Here is a 17149-nt window from a genome sequence, read left to right as displayed (position 1 = left end):
TATTGGGGTTCACAGTCTACCTACCTGTAATAATCTACAGTAAGGAGAATTTGGAGAAACTCTTAAGAAGTGGATAGGTTTCATAAGAAAATTTATGCTTCATGTTAAACAAATCCAAAGTTTATTGTTAATTATTGGTAAAAAGAAGTAACGATTTTCAACATAAGATAACAGAATATGACGGGAAACCGTTGTACACTTTTAACTAAATCTGGACAATTTTTACGTAAGGCAACGAGAACAATGAACAGATTAACAGTAGATGAAAGTCTTATTCGTTTTTAAATTAGTCGTTATTCTAAGTCAGTGCTGTTATATGCACCTGACCATACGAAGGAGACAATTTCATAATTCAAGTTACTTACAATTGCTTACAATCACCTTAACCATCAAGGTTGCATACCAAGTCCCCCAAGACATTTCTGGCAGTAAGTTATGACGACGATATGGCCAATCGCGCTTTTGAAGTACACACTAAGTAGCTGTCCTTGAATGCCACAATTAGGGAGATAAGAGTCCGACACGCCGTATAAGAAGAGGTCGGTGTGCTCACTAATGGCACTTGTATTGAAGCATCCAACGTTGTAGAAGACACTGCAGCCATGAAGGCGTCCCTTGTCCTGCTGATCGCTGGAGTGTTACTCGTGGCGTACTGCACGCCGTTCGCTGTTGCAGACGATGAAGATGAAGCGGTGGATGAAGCAGCCGAGAACAGAGACGCTGATGACGACGACGCCGACGGCTCAGCAGACGCCGACGCCGACGACAGCGGTGATGAGGAGGGTCTGAGTGGAGAGAGCAGGCGGGCAGCCAAAGGTAAACAACAGCTGAGGCGTGCAGGCAATGCATGGGCCTAATTGCCGTACCATTCACGGCATCAGGTTATGGTGTAGACTGCGAGTCTGTGTGTACTTTCTTGTAGGTTTAAGTCCCTAGTTGATAATCTATATTATTCTGATACTTTAAACACTTGAGATATTCGTCTATAGACGAGACAGGTGGTTCGAGGATCTTTGTTTGTAGTATTATACCATTAGTGCATACATTAAATATGCATGTTTTGTTTTGAGCAGCGCACACTGTTCATTTCTGAGCTAATCATTTATTTGCCTGTCATTTAACCTTTGTTTGAAATCAGAAAGAAAATTACTGCAGTTACTCTTTCTGGTAGAACAATATGTCTATGCCAACACACAAGTTTAGAAAAATAGTTGAAAGTTGACAGAAATATGGTTAAACGTTAATCATATGTCTCGAAGATTCGTAGTGACCGTCAGTGAGATTTTATGATGTCTTCTTACCACAGTTTTTTAAGCGCTTTGACATGTTTCAGGAGTGACATTTAGAGCGAGCTACAGAAACTGAGTTTTAGCATGAAAATGCCATAAGTCTTACAGCTTAAGATGTGTGCATACTACCGACCTCTACAAGGAGGTATGTTTAGCAATGATGGAATTGAAGTTATCACAGGTACATAGCTTATACCTGTCTGAGTTTCATCGCGATTATAAAGATACAGGGTGATTCATATTACCGTTTAGAAAACCAAAAGTGACGTAGATGACTCTGAGATAAGTAATTTGACATCAGACACATATGGTCGCAAATTTCAGGAAATAACCAAACCAAGTGGATGACAAATGTAGCACACGTGATGGTACCAGGGGATACAATCTTTAATGCAAGAGCAGTAGCTAGATCAGTATATCCTATCCACACTGTAGTGGCACTTCTACACATTGCTCCACAAGGTTATTCTGCGTTTATTCTTGCATTATACAGTGTGATACTGTAGTGTTCATGGTAGTGGCACTACAAGACTATGGTGAATCTATCTACCATTAGGAAAAAGTAGTACGCTAGCAGAGCAGTGTTTAGTACTGACCACTACCACTGCACCTGTGGGGAGGTACATAAACTGGTCATGTAACATGTGCAAAATTCGTCAACCACATTTAGGATATTTGATGACGTTTTTGGTTCCATATATGTTGTATTAAATTTATTGTCTCAGAGTCTTATAATCCGCTTTGAGAGTTTTAAACATTAATGAAACTCGCCCTGTATATATCAGATCACTATAGTATAAAATATCCACGTAAAGCTACACTGTGTATAGCTGGATATGCTACAAACAAAAGTTATAGCATTGAGCAGTGCTCTTGATATTTGAAGCAGCAATTACACCAAAGGAAATCAGTCATAAAAACAAGTTGTGTGTGATCCAATTCTTCAGTGTGTTATATACTTACAAAATTTAAGGTTAGTATCTGTGTCAACTGTAGATGGAAGTTTTTGTTAAGCCTACTAATATTTTCTGATGAGACAGGAGAGTATGCAGGTGTCAGAGGAACATCATATGTTTTGTTTATTGTTGAGCAGGTGTTCACGCCAGGGCTGGCCACATGAAACATGCACGTGCAGGCAGCCGACACATTGCGTCGAGAGCTGGAAGCAGACCCCATGCCAGGTCAGGCGCCACTCGCAGAGCTGCACACAGCAAGTAGTCGCTGTTGCTGAGGGAGCACCACACTGCAGAGGCGCAGCTTGGAGCTGCTCCCACTGTCCTGTACCCTGCACTAATGTGGAGAAAATAAAGCACCACTGTACTTTGTGGCAAACATATGTGTATATTACTCGATGTCCTATAAATTTAAGATTAAGTGCACGCACAGGTAATAACTAAATATGGAAAAAAGTTGCAAAAGTTCCAAAATCTTATAAGTGTTCCAGTTTTCGGGTGTAAACGAGATATGCAGCCCGATACTATACTACCAGTATCATATTATTATCTGTGTATGTTGCACAGTGATGTGAATGGCAGTATGGATTTCTTCTTATGGAGTCATAATCTACAGTATAGAGCACTAGGGTGCATATCCCAGAATCATATTGAGTTAGTGGTTGTGAAGACACAAGAAAAGAAGTCCTTGTAGTAATTGCACATATTATGATTTTTAATTGTTATAACATTTCCACAACTACAGACATGACTCCAGCAAGCTGTTGCTTGTCCAATATAGAGGCGGAATGAGAATTTGATTTTCTCATTTGACGGTTGTATGACTCTTAATCTTTTTCCTAACTTAGCTCAATACATAAGGATATGTGACTTCAAAAAAATGACCTGAAAATGTGGCCTTTGTCTAGACAATCATTATTCAAGGAGTAACTGATAAAGCTATTTGAGAACGTTTTTAAAAAATATCCAGTACAAAATAATCTAATTTTGCAATTGGAACGAGGGGAGACATGAAGGAATAATGGAAAGAATTTAAGGCCAGAGCTACTTCTCAAAGTTTTATAGCGTTGTTCAACGAAAGTATACTACATATGACATGGATGTAGACCAAGACCAATGAGGATGTGAGCCTCAATCTGATAGTCAAGAGATGTGTGCCAAAGAACATAAAATATAATCATTATGTCAGATATAATCTCGAAAACAAGTTGTCTCATAATCTCAGCAACACTACTTACTTTCTGAGATGTATGCAAAGATTTCAACGATCATCTGCTGACTGCTATTTCGGACAGCGTCTGCTGATTGCACTTTTGCTACACATGAACTAATAGTCCTGTTGAAGTGAGAGTTAACAGTGAACTACGTGTACGAATTAAACGCCGACTCTAGACTTAATAACAAATCATGTGTACAGTAGAAATTTAGCATTAATTTTAAAAGTGACTTGGGAAGGAAGATAAATGATACACCTTTTAACTAAATACCTATCACTAATACTCAATCCAATAGGAATAACAAATGAAGGATTACACAATCCGCCTGGTGACCATGTGGTAGAAAATGCCACAATATGTGAGAAACTGTACAAAGAAAAATTCTTAACATAGCGGCAGATAAGAACGCCTTTGAAGAAGCGGTCGTGTGATGTAGCCATCACCTCCGACTGTGCTGGTAAACGGAGGAGAATTAAATACTATACCTCAGACATGGCTCATAACATGTGTGTTTGAACAAAGCAAGTTAAGTATGAATACAAATGAAGGCCTACTTAACACCCTGAAAGATTGCATACAGAGTATTGTACCAAGCTGCGAAAGGCTTCCTGGAACTTCTCCATAATGCAGATCGGTCCTCACCGGTGATCATCCCAGTTACTGCTCGCACTGAAGTTGACCCTTCACCTGTGGTAGAGTGGAAGGTCGCCCCGGGTGAAGCAGGCGGCGAAAGACTTCCCAGGCGGCAGCACGTAAGGCCTCCCCGGTTTGTCTGACAAACAGGTTCCAGGTGATCTCTGCGGCTGACATTTTCAGTGAGCCAGATGCTGTCGCCTGTCCTGTTTCAGAGGAAGCCACTCAGCCTGCAAGATCCGGGCAATCGCAGAGGGTGGGATTATTGGTAGTTGGGAGCTTCAATGTTAGGCGCATAATGGGGGCCCTTAGGGTCTTGGCTGACAAGAAGGGTAAAAAAACGAATGTGCACTCCGTGTGCATTCCGGGTGAAGTCATTCCAGATGTGGAAAGGGTTCTCCCGGATGCTATGAAGAGCACAGGGTGCAGCCAACTGCAGGTTGTTGCTCACGTCGGTAACAATGATGTGTGTCACTTTGGATCAGATGAGATTCTCTCTGGTTTCGAGCGGCTAACAGAAATGGCAAAGGCTGCCAGTCTTGCTGACAAGATGAAAGTACAGCGGAACATTTGCCGTATAGTCGATAGGACCGATTGCGGACCTGTGGTACAGAGCCGAGTGGAGGGTCTGAATCAGAAGCTCAGACGGTTCTGCGACCGTGTGGGCTGCAGATTCATCAACGTGCGCCAAAGGGTGGTTGGGTTTCGTGTTCCGCTGAATAGGTCAGGTGTCCACTATACGCAGGAGGCGGCTACACGGGTAGCGGGGGCTGTGTGGCGTGGACTGGTCGGTTTTTAGGTTAGATGGTCTCGGGAAAACACAAGTAGGGCTTCAGGCACAAAGGGTGAAGGCTGAACACAGGAAGAACGTAGACACAGGAACCATTGGTATATCGCTTGTTAATTGTCGTAGCTGTGTTTTTGAGAGTACCAGAGCTCTAAGCACTAATAGAAAGCACTGATGCTCAAATTGTTACAGGCACTGAAAGCTGGCTAAAGCCGGATATAAGCTCAGCCGAAATTTTTGCGAAGAACCTAACGGTGTTCCGAAAGGGTAGGCTAAACGCGGTTGGCGGTGACGTGTTTGTTGCTGTCAGAAGAAGTTTATCTTGTCGCCAAACTGAAGTAGAAACTTCCTGTGATTTGGTATGTGCAGAGGTCACTGGTGGCAACCAGAATAAAATAATAATTTGATCGTTTTACCGACCTCCCAATTCAGATGATACAGTTGCTGGATGGTTCAAAGAAAACTTGAGTTTGATATTAAACACATACCCGACCTATACGATAATAGTTGGTGGTGACTTTAATTTACCCTCAATATTTTGGCCTAAATACATGTTTAATTCCGGAGGTACGCATAAAATATCATCCGAAATTATGCCTAACGGATTCTCTGAAAATTGTTTCGAGCAGTTAGGTCATGAGCTCACGCGAAGAGTAATCGGTCGCGGAAACACACTTGACCTCTTAGCAACAAAGAATCCTGAGTTAACAACGAGCATCAAACCCGATTCAGGGATTAGTGAACACAGGTGTCGTAGAGAGATTGAACACTGCAATCCCCGAATCCTCGAAAAATAAGCTAAAAATATATATTCACTTGAAGCCTTCCTAAGAGACAATCTCCACTCATTTCAAATTAATAAAATAAGTGTAGACCAGATGTGGCTTAGATTCAAAGAAACAGTATCGGCAGGAATTGAGAGATTTATGCCAAATAAATTAACAAACGACGGAGCTGATCCCCCTTGGTACACAAAACGGGTTAGAACACCGTTGCAGAAACTAAGAAACAAACATGCCAAATTGAAACAGACCCAAAATCCCCAAGATTGGTGATCTTTTACGGAAGCACGAAATTTAGCATGAACTTCAATGCGAGATGCCTATAACAGTTTCCACAACGAAACTTTGTCTCGAAACCTGGCAGAAAATCCAAAGAGATTCTGGTCTATGTGAAGTATGTTATCGTCAAGAAACACTCAATGCCTTCTCTGCCCAATAGCAATGGAGATACTACAGAAGACAGTGCTGCCAAAGCAGAGTTACTAAGCACTGCCTTCCGAAATGCCTTCACAAAAGAAGACAAAGTAAATATTCCAGAACTCGAATCGAGAACAGCTGTCTAATTGAGTAATGTAGAAGTAAATATCTTCGGAGTAGTGAAGCAACTTAAATCAGTTAATAAAAGCAAGTCTTCTGGTCCAGACTGTATACCAATTACTTTCCTTTCGGAGTATGCTGATGCTGTAGCCCCATACTTAACAATCATATACAACCGTTTGCTCGCCGAAATATCCGTACCCAAAGACTGGAAAGTTGCACAGGTCACACTATTATTCGAGAAAGGAAGTAACCCACTAAATTACAGGTCCATATCGTTAACGTCGATATGCATCGGGATTCTGGAACATATATTGTGTTCGAACATTATGAATTACCTCGGAGAAAACGGTCAACTGACACACATTCAACATGGGTTTAGAAGGCATCGTTCCCGTGAAACACAACTAGCTCTTTATTCACATGAAGTGTTTAGTTCTATTGACAAGGGATTTCAGATCGATTCCGTATTTCTGGATTTCCGGAAGGGTTTTGACACTGTACCACACAAGCGACTCGTAGTGAAATTGCGTGCATATGGAATATCGTCTCAGTTATGTGACTGGATTTGTGATTTCCTGTCAGAGAGGTCACAGTTCGTAGTAATTGACGGAAAGTCATCGAATAAAACAGAAGTGATTTCTGGCGTTCCCCAAGGTAGTTATCTACACTCCTGGAAATGGAAAAAAGAACACATTGACACCGGTGTGTCAGACCCACCATACTTACTCCGGACACTGCGAGAGGGCTGTACAAGCAATGATCACACGCACGGCACAGCGGACACACCAGGAACCGCGGTGTTGGCCGTCGAATGGCGCTAGCTGCGCAGCATTTGTGCACCGCCGCCGTCAGTGTCAGCCAGTTTGCCGTGGCATACGGAGCTCCATCGCAGTCATTAACACTGGTAGCATGCCGCGACAGCGTGGACGTGAACCGTATGTGCAGTTGACGGACTTTGAGCGAGGGCGTATAGTGGGCATGCGGGAGGCCGGGTGGACGTACCGCCGAATTGCTCAACACGTGGGGCGTGAGGTCTCCACAGTACATCGATGTTGTCGCCAGTGGTCGGCGGAAGGTGCACGTGCCCGTCGACCTGGGACCGGACCGCAGCGACGCACGGATGCACGCCAAGACCGTAGGATCCTACGCAGTGCCGTAGGGGACCGCACCGCCACTTCCCAGCAAATTAGGGACACTGTTGCTCCTGGGGTATCGGCGAGGACCATTCGCAACCGTCTCCATGAAGCTGGGCTACGGTCCCGCACACCCTTTGGCCGTCTTCCGCTCACGCCCCAACATCGTGCAGCCCGCCTCCAGTGGTGTCGCGACAGGCGTGAATGGAGGGACGAATGGAGACGTGTCGTCTTCAGCGATGAGAGTCGCTTCTGCCTTGGTGCCAATGATGGTCGTATGCGTGTTTGGCGCCGTGCAGGTGAGCGCCACAATCAGGACTGCATACGACCGAGGCACACAGGGCCAACACCCGGCATCATGGTGTGGGGAGCGATCTCCTACACTGGCCGTACACCACTGGTGATCGTCGAGGGGACACTGAATAGTGCACGGTACATCCAAACCGTCATCGAACCCATCGTTCTACCATTCCTAGACCGGCAAGGGAACTTGCTGTTCCAACAGGACAATGCACCTCCGCATGTATCCCGTGCCACCCAATGTGCTCTAGAAGGTGTAAGTCAACTACCCTGGCCAGCAATATCTCCGGATCTGTCCCCCATTGAGCATGTTTGGGACTGGATGAAGCGTCGTCTCACGCGGTCTGCACGTCCAGCACGAACGCTGGTCCAACTGAGACGCCAGGTGGAAATGGCATGGCAAGCCGTTCCACAGGACTACATCTAGCATCTCTACGATCGTCTCCATGGGAGAATAGCAGCCTGCATTGCTGCGAAAGGTGGATATACACTGTACTAGTGCCGACATTGTGCATGCTCTGTTGCCTGTGTCTATGTGCCTGTGGTTCTGTCAGTGTGATCATGTGATGTATCTGACCCCAGAAATGTGTCAATACAGTTTCCCCTTCCTGGGACAATGAATTCACGGTGTTCTTATTTCAATTTCCAGGAGTGTATATAAACGATTTTTGAGACAATCCGAGCAGCCGTCTTCGGTTGTTTGCAGATGACGCTGTCGTTTATCGACTAATAATATCATCAGAAGATCAAAATAAACTGCAAAACGATTTAGAAATAATATCCGAATGTTGCGAAAAGTGGCAATTGACACTAAGTAACGAAAAGTGTGAGGTCATCCACATGAGTGCTAAAAGGAGTTCGTTAAACTTCGGTTACTCGATCAATCAGTCTAATCTAGAAGCCGTAAATTCAACTAAATACCTAGGTATTACAATTACGAACAACTTAAATTGGAAGGAACACATAAAAAATGTTGTGGGGAAGGTTAACCAAAGACTGCGTTTTATCGGCAGGACACTTACAAAATGTCACAGACCTACTAAGGAGCCTACAATACGCTTGTCCGTTCTCTTTTAGAATACTGCTGCGTGGTGTGGGATCCTTCCCAGGTAGGACTGACGGAGTACATCGTAAAAGTTGAAAGAAAGGCCGCACGTTTTATATTATCGCGAAGTATGGGAGAGAGTATCACAGAAACGATACAGAATTTGGGCTGCAAATCATTAAAAGAAAGACGTCTTTCGTTGTGACGGAATATTATCACGAAACACCAATCACCAACCTTCTTCTCCGAATGCGAAAATATTTTGTTGACACCGACGTTCATAGGGAGGAACGATCACCACAATAAAATAAGGGAAATCAGAGCTCGTACAGAAAGATATATGTGTTCATTCTTTCCACGCGCTATACGAGATTGGAGTAATAGAGAATTGTGAAGGTGCCAGATGAACCCCCTGCCACGCACTTGAATGTGATTTGCAGAGGATCCGTGTAGCTGTTGATGTAGTTTGTAGTGTGAGAATAGCCATCAGAATGTAATGTCAATTCAGTTACCTAGAGTCCATGAGCAAGTTGCGACACTAGTCGTCCAGAACAGAACATGTGGAACTCACGAGATGAGAAGATCGCAAAACTAAGGAAACACTTTGTCCACTATAAAACAAAGCCCATAAACACGTGACACAGAACATGCTGTTCTGTGACTGGTCCATACTCAGTGTCTGCAAAGTATATGTTTGTGGACATGCTATCACTCGAATAATCAAAGACTGGAATGCATTAAGCAATCGATAGTTCTGGTAGGAAAAGCTTTTGAACAGACTTGCGAGCATGAATTCATGTAAGAATCGATAAACTGATCATTGAAATTTTAAGGAAAAGCTTTCATCAAACACCCCTTAGATTTACAGCAAATCTCGAATGCTATTTTGCAGGGTGGTCAGCATTCCAGAAATGGTAACTTAACCTCCGGCATGAACCTAAAACAAACACAATAATTATTGACTAATTACAATAACATATAATGGAATGATACTCTAATAGCAATGTCTATCTTTATGTTTCCATATGAACAGAACATCATTATTTTAAATAACTGTACTCTTAGTAAATAACATTTCCTGAAAAGAGTAAAAATTATATGGCATCATTACCAGATCAACAATGTTACTTCAGACATCTATCTTGTGAGTAAACCAGATCTCCCAAGAGCAGTTACCATCCATTTTAAGTGAGTACATAACAGAATGCAATGCTTCTGAAATCACACACACACAGATATATATACATATGCACCAACACACACACACACACACACACACACACACACACACACACACACACACACACATATATATATATATATATATATATATATATATATATATATATATATATATATATATATATATATATATATATATATATATCGTTTGTCTGAAACATTTATGAATACAGTATAATCTTTTTTTATGGAAAAAAACGCAAATACCTACAAATGAAACTAATTTTTAAGAAAGCAGAACTTTTTGTGGCTCTCCTCCTGAATTTGTTACTTAAGCAACAAACAACCTAATCTATTACACTTTTAATATCAGTCTGCTGTCGAATGAGTGGATGTAAATTATGTTAATGACATTGTTTACAGTATTGTTCCGTGTAGAAAACGATGCATGGATAGGACTTAGAATGGGATTAAGAGGCCAACATCTCGAGTTGGTTTTCTAACCAATTGCTCAAGGTTGTACGTTGAGAGCGCTCCTAGAATAACTTCATACGAATCTTAGCTTCTGCCCCCTGTGATAAACGTGTAAGTTTGCCAGTCAATGGATGCTAGAGTAAAGTATCCACCTATGGATAATTTGGATATTTACTTCCTATGTACTCAAGACTTTCCATGAAACGTTCTGCGACGTTTGTTGAAGATGCTGGTGGTCTATAAAAACATTCTGTTACAATGGTCAATCCTTGTCTAATTGACAGCTTTATCCCAACTATTTCACAGTCTGACCCATTAACGACATCAACTGTGTTTAAACAACTGTTAACTGCAATGACCACACCAATCGACCGACATACAAGAAAATGAATAACTAGCAAATTGAATAGGTATGTGGTCAATTCAGGCTAGTTTTGTCTCAAAAGTATTTTGTATTCTTTTTGACCTTTTTCAGATAGCCAAATGATTTACCAATGGTTAATTGCTTGGCAGTGACACTAGCAAACATTTTCATGGATGATTCTGAAAATAAATTGCTTCACTGAACAACTATAAAAGTTGCCTTGAGGACAGGCTCATACTTTTCAGTTACAGTACAACATAGATTGAAAAACCTACACAGTAACTCAAATGAGCTACTTCCTAATATTAACTGTGTTATGTAGGTAGAAGAAAATAATTCTATAAGCTATCTTCTTTTTGAAAATAACCAAACTTAATGAATGACATATTTAGAAAACATATTTAGAAAACTAACAACATATTTAGAAAACTAACAACCACAGATGCAATCATACGTGTGTCTTCATTTCATCCCATATCCTTTTAAGTGTGCACTTTTCATGCCATGATGACATGTTCAGTTGATTACCCATATCTGTAGAAAGTATAGACAGTGAGAGTAACATTTAACGTCATGTAGTTGTGGACAATGGGTCTGACCTTATGTCAGGAGAAAAGGTTTACAAGACACACATTTGATTAAAAGAGAAGTACAGACAACAAGTGATAAGGCTACAGAAAATAAGAAATAAAGGAAACCCTAGGTTTGTAATGATGCCATATTTAGGCAAAGATCCCTGCTGGAATAGAACATGTTTCTGAAGTGGAACTGCTAAAGTGGTTTTTCAAATAAATAATGAGGTAAGGGAAATTGTTAAGGCACAAGACAGAGAAAGAAGTATATGATAAATCAGCGGTGTCTAAATTTATCTGTGGTCTATATGATGAAGAATACGTAGATAAACAAGAAGGAAGCTTACGATAAGGTTCAAAGAACGCTGTAATCCCAATCATAAAGCTGATCTGAGTGACCACTTTAAAACACATGAACTCACAATAGGGCACACTGAAGAAAACATGAAAAACCTTGTATAATCTGAAAAAAGGTGTTGTTATGGAAGTAGAGATATATATATCAATCAGAAGACCCCCTATAAAGAAGTGAAAGAACACAAAGTCCTTTGGTAACCTTTCTGATGTTTTTGCCATAATGCACAAGTAATTCCACATATTGCCTATGATCAAGTTAGGAATTGAAACAACTGTCCATTTCGGCCTGTGAGAAGCTGTATTTTTCCATTTATTCTGTACAGCAGCCTAATAGGGAGAAATGGCGGATGAACCCAATCTTTTAACCATTGGCACGGCCACAAATGTGTAACTTTAAGTAGTCCTCAGGGCCAGTGCATCCACCACGCTCGCTGGTTCCTCTGACTTGAGGATGGCAGGTTTACATGATGAGAGATAATACACTGGGCTGTTAGAAAGGGTTATCAAGGTGGGATGCTTACAACTGGGAATGTCTCCTTCAGTTAAAGGGGTGGTGGTTGGAAGTTTTCTGTGGGAATTGCTAGAATCTTACCTCAGTGGGTGTTATGGAAATTGACCTGCTAGACAATTATCTTCTTTTCATGCCCCAGTCCCCTACATAATAAGCAAAAAGTTACACTCTTGCTGGTGGTCTGCCGAAATCTTGAAATATCGTTGGGGAGGTGGTCGCAATTGCGGCAAAACATATCTAGAGATTGTACAGCACTCAGGATCATTATTGTCATTGCTGGATGATTTGGAACTTCTCCAAAACCTGAGAGTGAAGTTAGAACTACAGTTTTAGACACTCTCCCTCCTGCCTCCACGAACGACGGTTTTGGTGCAGTCATCACGCGCTGCATGTGATAAAAGGGGCCAGTACGCTACTGACCTCTGCTCACAGCCGGCTCGAACGGAATCGAGATTCGGTTAGCAATGCTTTTCCGTGGAGTTGTTTGGGTGGCCTGGTATATGTTAACTGTGTAGAGTTAGTCGTAACGGTAATTGACGACTGCAGTTAGTTTTTCGAATTACAGTATACATTTGGCATTTGTGAAGAATGTTTTATTTCCGAGTTCACTTTTCGTTACAACTTCCCGGTATTCTATCTTGTTGAAAGTTGTTGCACTTGTATGTTCGTTAAGGGATATAAACTGCTTCTTTTATAAGCCTGTATTTTCATTTAACAGAAAGACGCCACCTTTAACTAAACTCTGCTGTTGTGAAGTGGTTGACCAATGTATTTCATACAGAACTAGTTACATTTAAAGATGAGGTTACCCCTGTTAAAAACAGAAGTTAATAAGTAGTTATCCTTTACGCATATCGCTTCATTGCCTTTTATAAGGAAACTTGCATGATTGCATAGGGAGTTTAATTTCATTTTCTGATCACAGATACTTTAAATTTGCATTCTAGGGGTTTGCAAACTACAGCTAGAATCACCCACCTCACACTTCCTAAACTTGAAGTTGATTTATATGTAGCCAAGAAAGATTCAGGCTACATGGAATGGCATTTATAGCATATTACTCAATGACAAACCAGGACTGATTGTTAATATGAATTTGCATCACACACTGCCTGTAACTACGGAGCTATGTAATACATTCCAGTACTAAATTAGTAAACTAATAAAGTAGAAGGTTAAGACGGAAAAGATTAAAGTCTTATTTTATTTTATAAGGAAAATCAGGAATTCTAGATGTACCCTCGGAATGTACGAATTGTCCTTTCAGCCAAATGTCTAAGATGAGCAATCATGTATTTTTAGAATGAGCACACTAGCCTCACGTCTCAAGTTGTCAATAGGCGTCAAGACCAATATATAAAAGAGCCGAAGGAGTAGTTGGATTTGTGTAGCGAAGATTGTCACTGCCATTTGTGGCGGTTAGATTGCCAGCAACGTGCCGATAGACACCCTACTGAAAGCTCATAAGAAGCAGTTCTGCTGTTATACCCTTGATAACAAGGTCGCCAATTGCAATATGCTAATCAAAGACTGCAGTTAATGGCACAGATGTCTTTAGGAACGAACAGATTTACAAATGGAATAACTGACCTTCTGATCTGTCACCCACAGAGCATGTCTGGCAAGACGAAAGCTTCGAGACCGACACAGCCAGGATTTCATTCAAGAGATTCGTGAAAAATGCGTTTGGTGTCTGGTTGCTTCCGAGCCACAGCGTATAAAATAAAGTCTCAGTGTCTGTATGGATCACACGTCTTACTGATGTTGATAATGAGCATTAGTTCAGCATGGAAACAATGTTTAATAATTAATACCCAATATGTGATGAACGACGCCTCAAAGCCAGATAAACATCGGAGTGGAGACACGTGATGTATCCCATCCTATTTGGGTCAGTTCATATACCAATAGCGTGATTAATAAAGAAAGAAAAATGGAAGACTATGACGCAAGTGATAACCGGCTAATGGTTCTCACTGTTGCTATTTTTGTGTGCATGGGAGAAACGATGAAAGAAATAAAAGAAAATCACTAATGTGGAAGGTAGCTGCTTGGCACCAAACGTCGATATTGGGGTTCACAGTCTACCTACCTGTAATAATCTACAGTAAGGAGAATTTGGAGAAACTCTTAAGAAGTGGATAGGTTTCATAAGAAAATTTATGCTTCATGTTAAACAAATCCAAAGCTTATTGTTAATTATTGGTGTTAATTACTGGTAAAACGAAGTAACGATTTTCAACATAAGATAACAGAGTACGATGGGAAAACGTTGTACACTTTTAACTAAATCTGGACAATTTTTACGTAAGGCAACGAGAACAATGAACAGATTAACAGTAGATGAAAGTCTTATTCGTTTTTAAATTAGTCGTTATTCTAAGTCAGTGCTGTTATACGCACCTGACCATACGAAGGAGACAATTTCATAATTCAAGTTACTTATAATTGCTTACAATCACCTTAAGCATCAAGGTTGCATACCAAGTCCCCCAAAGATATTTTTGGCAGTAAGTTATGACGACGATATGGCTAATCGCGCTTTTGAAGTACGCACTAAGTAGCTGTCCTTGAATGCCACAATTTGGGAGATAAGTGTCCGACACGCCGTATAAGAGGAGGTCGGTGTGCTCACTAATGGCACTTGTATTGAGGCATCCAGCGTAGTAGAAACCACTGCAGCCATGAAGGCGTCCCTTGTCCTGCTGATCGCTGGAGTGTTACTCGTGGCGTACTGCACGCCGTTCGCTGTTGCAGACGATGAAGATGAAGCGGTGGATGAAGCAGCCGAGAACAGAGACGCTGATGACGACGACGACGACGGCTCAGCAGACGCCGACGCCGACGACAGCGGTGATGAGGAGGGTCTGAGTGGAGAGAGCAGGCGGGCAGCCAAAGGTAAACAGCAGCTGAGGCGTGCAGGCAATGCATGGGCCTAATTGCCGTACCATTCACGGCATCAGGTTATGGTGTAGACTGCGAGTCTGTGTGTACTTTCTTGTAGGTTTAAGTCCCTAGTTGATAATCTATATTATTCTGATACTTTAAACACTTGAGATATTCGTCTATAGACGAGACAGGTGGTTCGAGGATTTTTGTTTGTAGTATTATACCATTAGTGCATACATTAAATATGCATGTTTTGTTTTGAGCAGCACACACTATTCATTTCTGAGCTAATCATTTATTTGCCTGTCATTTAACCTTTGTTTGAAATCAGAAAGAAAATTACTGCAGTTACTCTTTCTGGTAGAACAATATGTCTATGCCAACACACAAGTTTAGAAAAATAGTTGAAAGTTGACTGAAATATAGTTAAACGTTAATCATACGCTTCGAAGATTTTTAGTGACCGTCAGTGAGATTTCATGATGTCGTCCTGCCACAGTTTTTAAAGCGCTTTGACATGTTTCAGGAGTGATATTTAGAGCGAGTTACAGAAACTGAGTTTTAGCATGAAAATGCCATAAGTCTTACAGCTTAAGATGTGTGCATACTACCGACGTCTACAAGGAGGTATGTTTAGCAATGATGGAGTTGAAGTTATCACAGGTACATAGCTTACACCTGCCTTTCATCCCCAATATAAGAATACAGTGTGATTCATATTACTGTTTAGGAAACCAAAAGTGACGTAGATGGCTCTGAGATAAATAATTTGACATGAGACACATATGGTCGCAAATATTTGCTGACATTTCTGGCTCCATGTATGTTGTATTAAATATCTTGTCTCAGAGTCTTATACTCCGCTTTGAGAGTTTTTAAATATTAATGAAAATCACCCTGTTTATATATCAGATCACTATAGAGTAAAATATCCACGTAAAGCTAAACTTTGTATAGCTGGATATACTAAAACGAAAAGTTAAAGCTTAGAGCAGTGCTCTTGATCTTTGAAGCAGCAATTAGTCCAAAGAAAATCAGTTAGAAAAACAAGTTGTGTGTGATACAATTCTTCAGTGTCTTTTTGTTAAGCCTACTAACATTTTCTGATGAACAGGAGAGCACGCAGGTGTCGGAGGAACATCATATTTTTTGTTTATTGTTGATCAGGTGCTCACGCCCGGGCTGGCCACATGAAACATGCACGTGCAGGCAGCCGACGACACATTGCGTCCAGAGCTGGAAGCAGACCCCATGCCAGGTCAGGCGCTTCCCGCAGAGCTGCACACAGCAAGTAGTCGCTGCTGCTGAGGGAGCACCACACTGCAGACGCGCAGTCTTGAGCTGCTCCCACTGTCCTGTACCCTGCACTTATGTAGAGAAAATAAAGCACCACTGTACTTTGTGGCAAACATGTGTGTCTATTACTTATTGTCCTATAAATTTTAGATCATGTGCACAAATAGGTAATAACTAAATACGAAAAAATGTTGCAAAAGTTCAAAAAAATTATAAGTGTTCCAGTTTTCGGGTGTAAACAATATATTCGCCATGATATTATATTACCAACATTATATCATTATCTGTGTATGTTGCACTGTGATGTGAATAGCAGTTTGGATTTCTTCTTATGGAATAATGATCCACAGTATAGAGTGCTAGTGTATATACATATACATCAGTATCGTATAGAGTCAGTGGTTGTGAAGACACAAGAAAAGAAGTCCTTGCAGTAATTGCACATATTATGCTTTCTAATTATTATAACAGTTTCAAAACTACAGACATGACTGCAGCAAGCTGTTGGATGTCCAATATAGAGGGGGAATCAGAAATCTGATTTTATTCTTTGACGGTTGTATGCCTCTTAATGTTTTCCCTAACTCAGCTCAATACATAAGGGTATGTGACTTCAATAAATGACCTTAGAACGTGCCCTTTGCCTAGACTATCATGACTCAAGGGGTAACTGGTAACGCTATTTGAGCACTTTTTTGTAAACATATGTAGTACAAAACAATTAAATTTTTCAACAGGAACAAGTGGGGGCATGAATGAATACAGGAACGTATATAGGGCCACTGTTACTTCTCAAAGTTTTGTAGCTTTGTTCAGAGAATGTAT

The 17149-nt window shown here is 41.1% G+C and overlaps 2 protein-coding genes across 5 annotated transcripts in view; one reads left to right on the top strand and one right to left on the bottom strand.

Moving 5' to 3' along the window:
- LOC126198455 (uncharacterized) overlaps positions 1 to 17149 on the bottom strand; it is a 41286-nt gene that overhangs the window by 12601 nt on the left and 11536 nt on the right. The gene's annotated exons all lie outside the window — the stretch shown is intronic.
- Positions 576 to 16437, top strand: LOC126198453 (uncharacterized). Of its 3 annotated transcripts, XM_049934787.1 has the most exons (3): positions 576 to 816; positions 2383 to 2470; positions 16287 to 16437. In XM_049934787.1, exons 1-3 carry the CDS (start codon positions 603 to 605, stop codon positions 16321 to 16323), a joined length of 339 nt encoding a protein of 112 aa, XP_049790744.1. In that variant the 5' UTR covers positions 576 to 602; the 3' UTR covers positions 16324 to 16437. The 3 variants fall into 3 exon arrangements, with proteins under 3 accessions (XP_049790744.1, XP_049790743.1, XP_049790742.1); XM_049934786.1 differs by lacking the exon at positions 16287 to 16437 and having other exon boundaries at positions 2383 to 2621; XM_049934785.1 differs by lacking the exons at positions 576 to 816; positions 2383 to 2470 and adding an exon at positions 14776 to 15037 and having other exon boundaries at positions 16196 to 16437.

Source organism: Schistocerca nitens, chromosome 8 (assembly GCF_023898315.1).
Source record: "Schistocerca nitens isolate TAMUIC-IGC-003100 chromosome 8, iqSchNite1.1, whole genome shotgun sequence".
Lineage (NCBI taxonomy): Eukaryota > Metazoa > Arthropoda > Insecta > Orthoptera > Acrididae > Schistocerca > Schistocerca nitens.
This window is presented reverse-complemented; position numbering and strand designations above follow the sequence as displayed.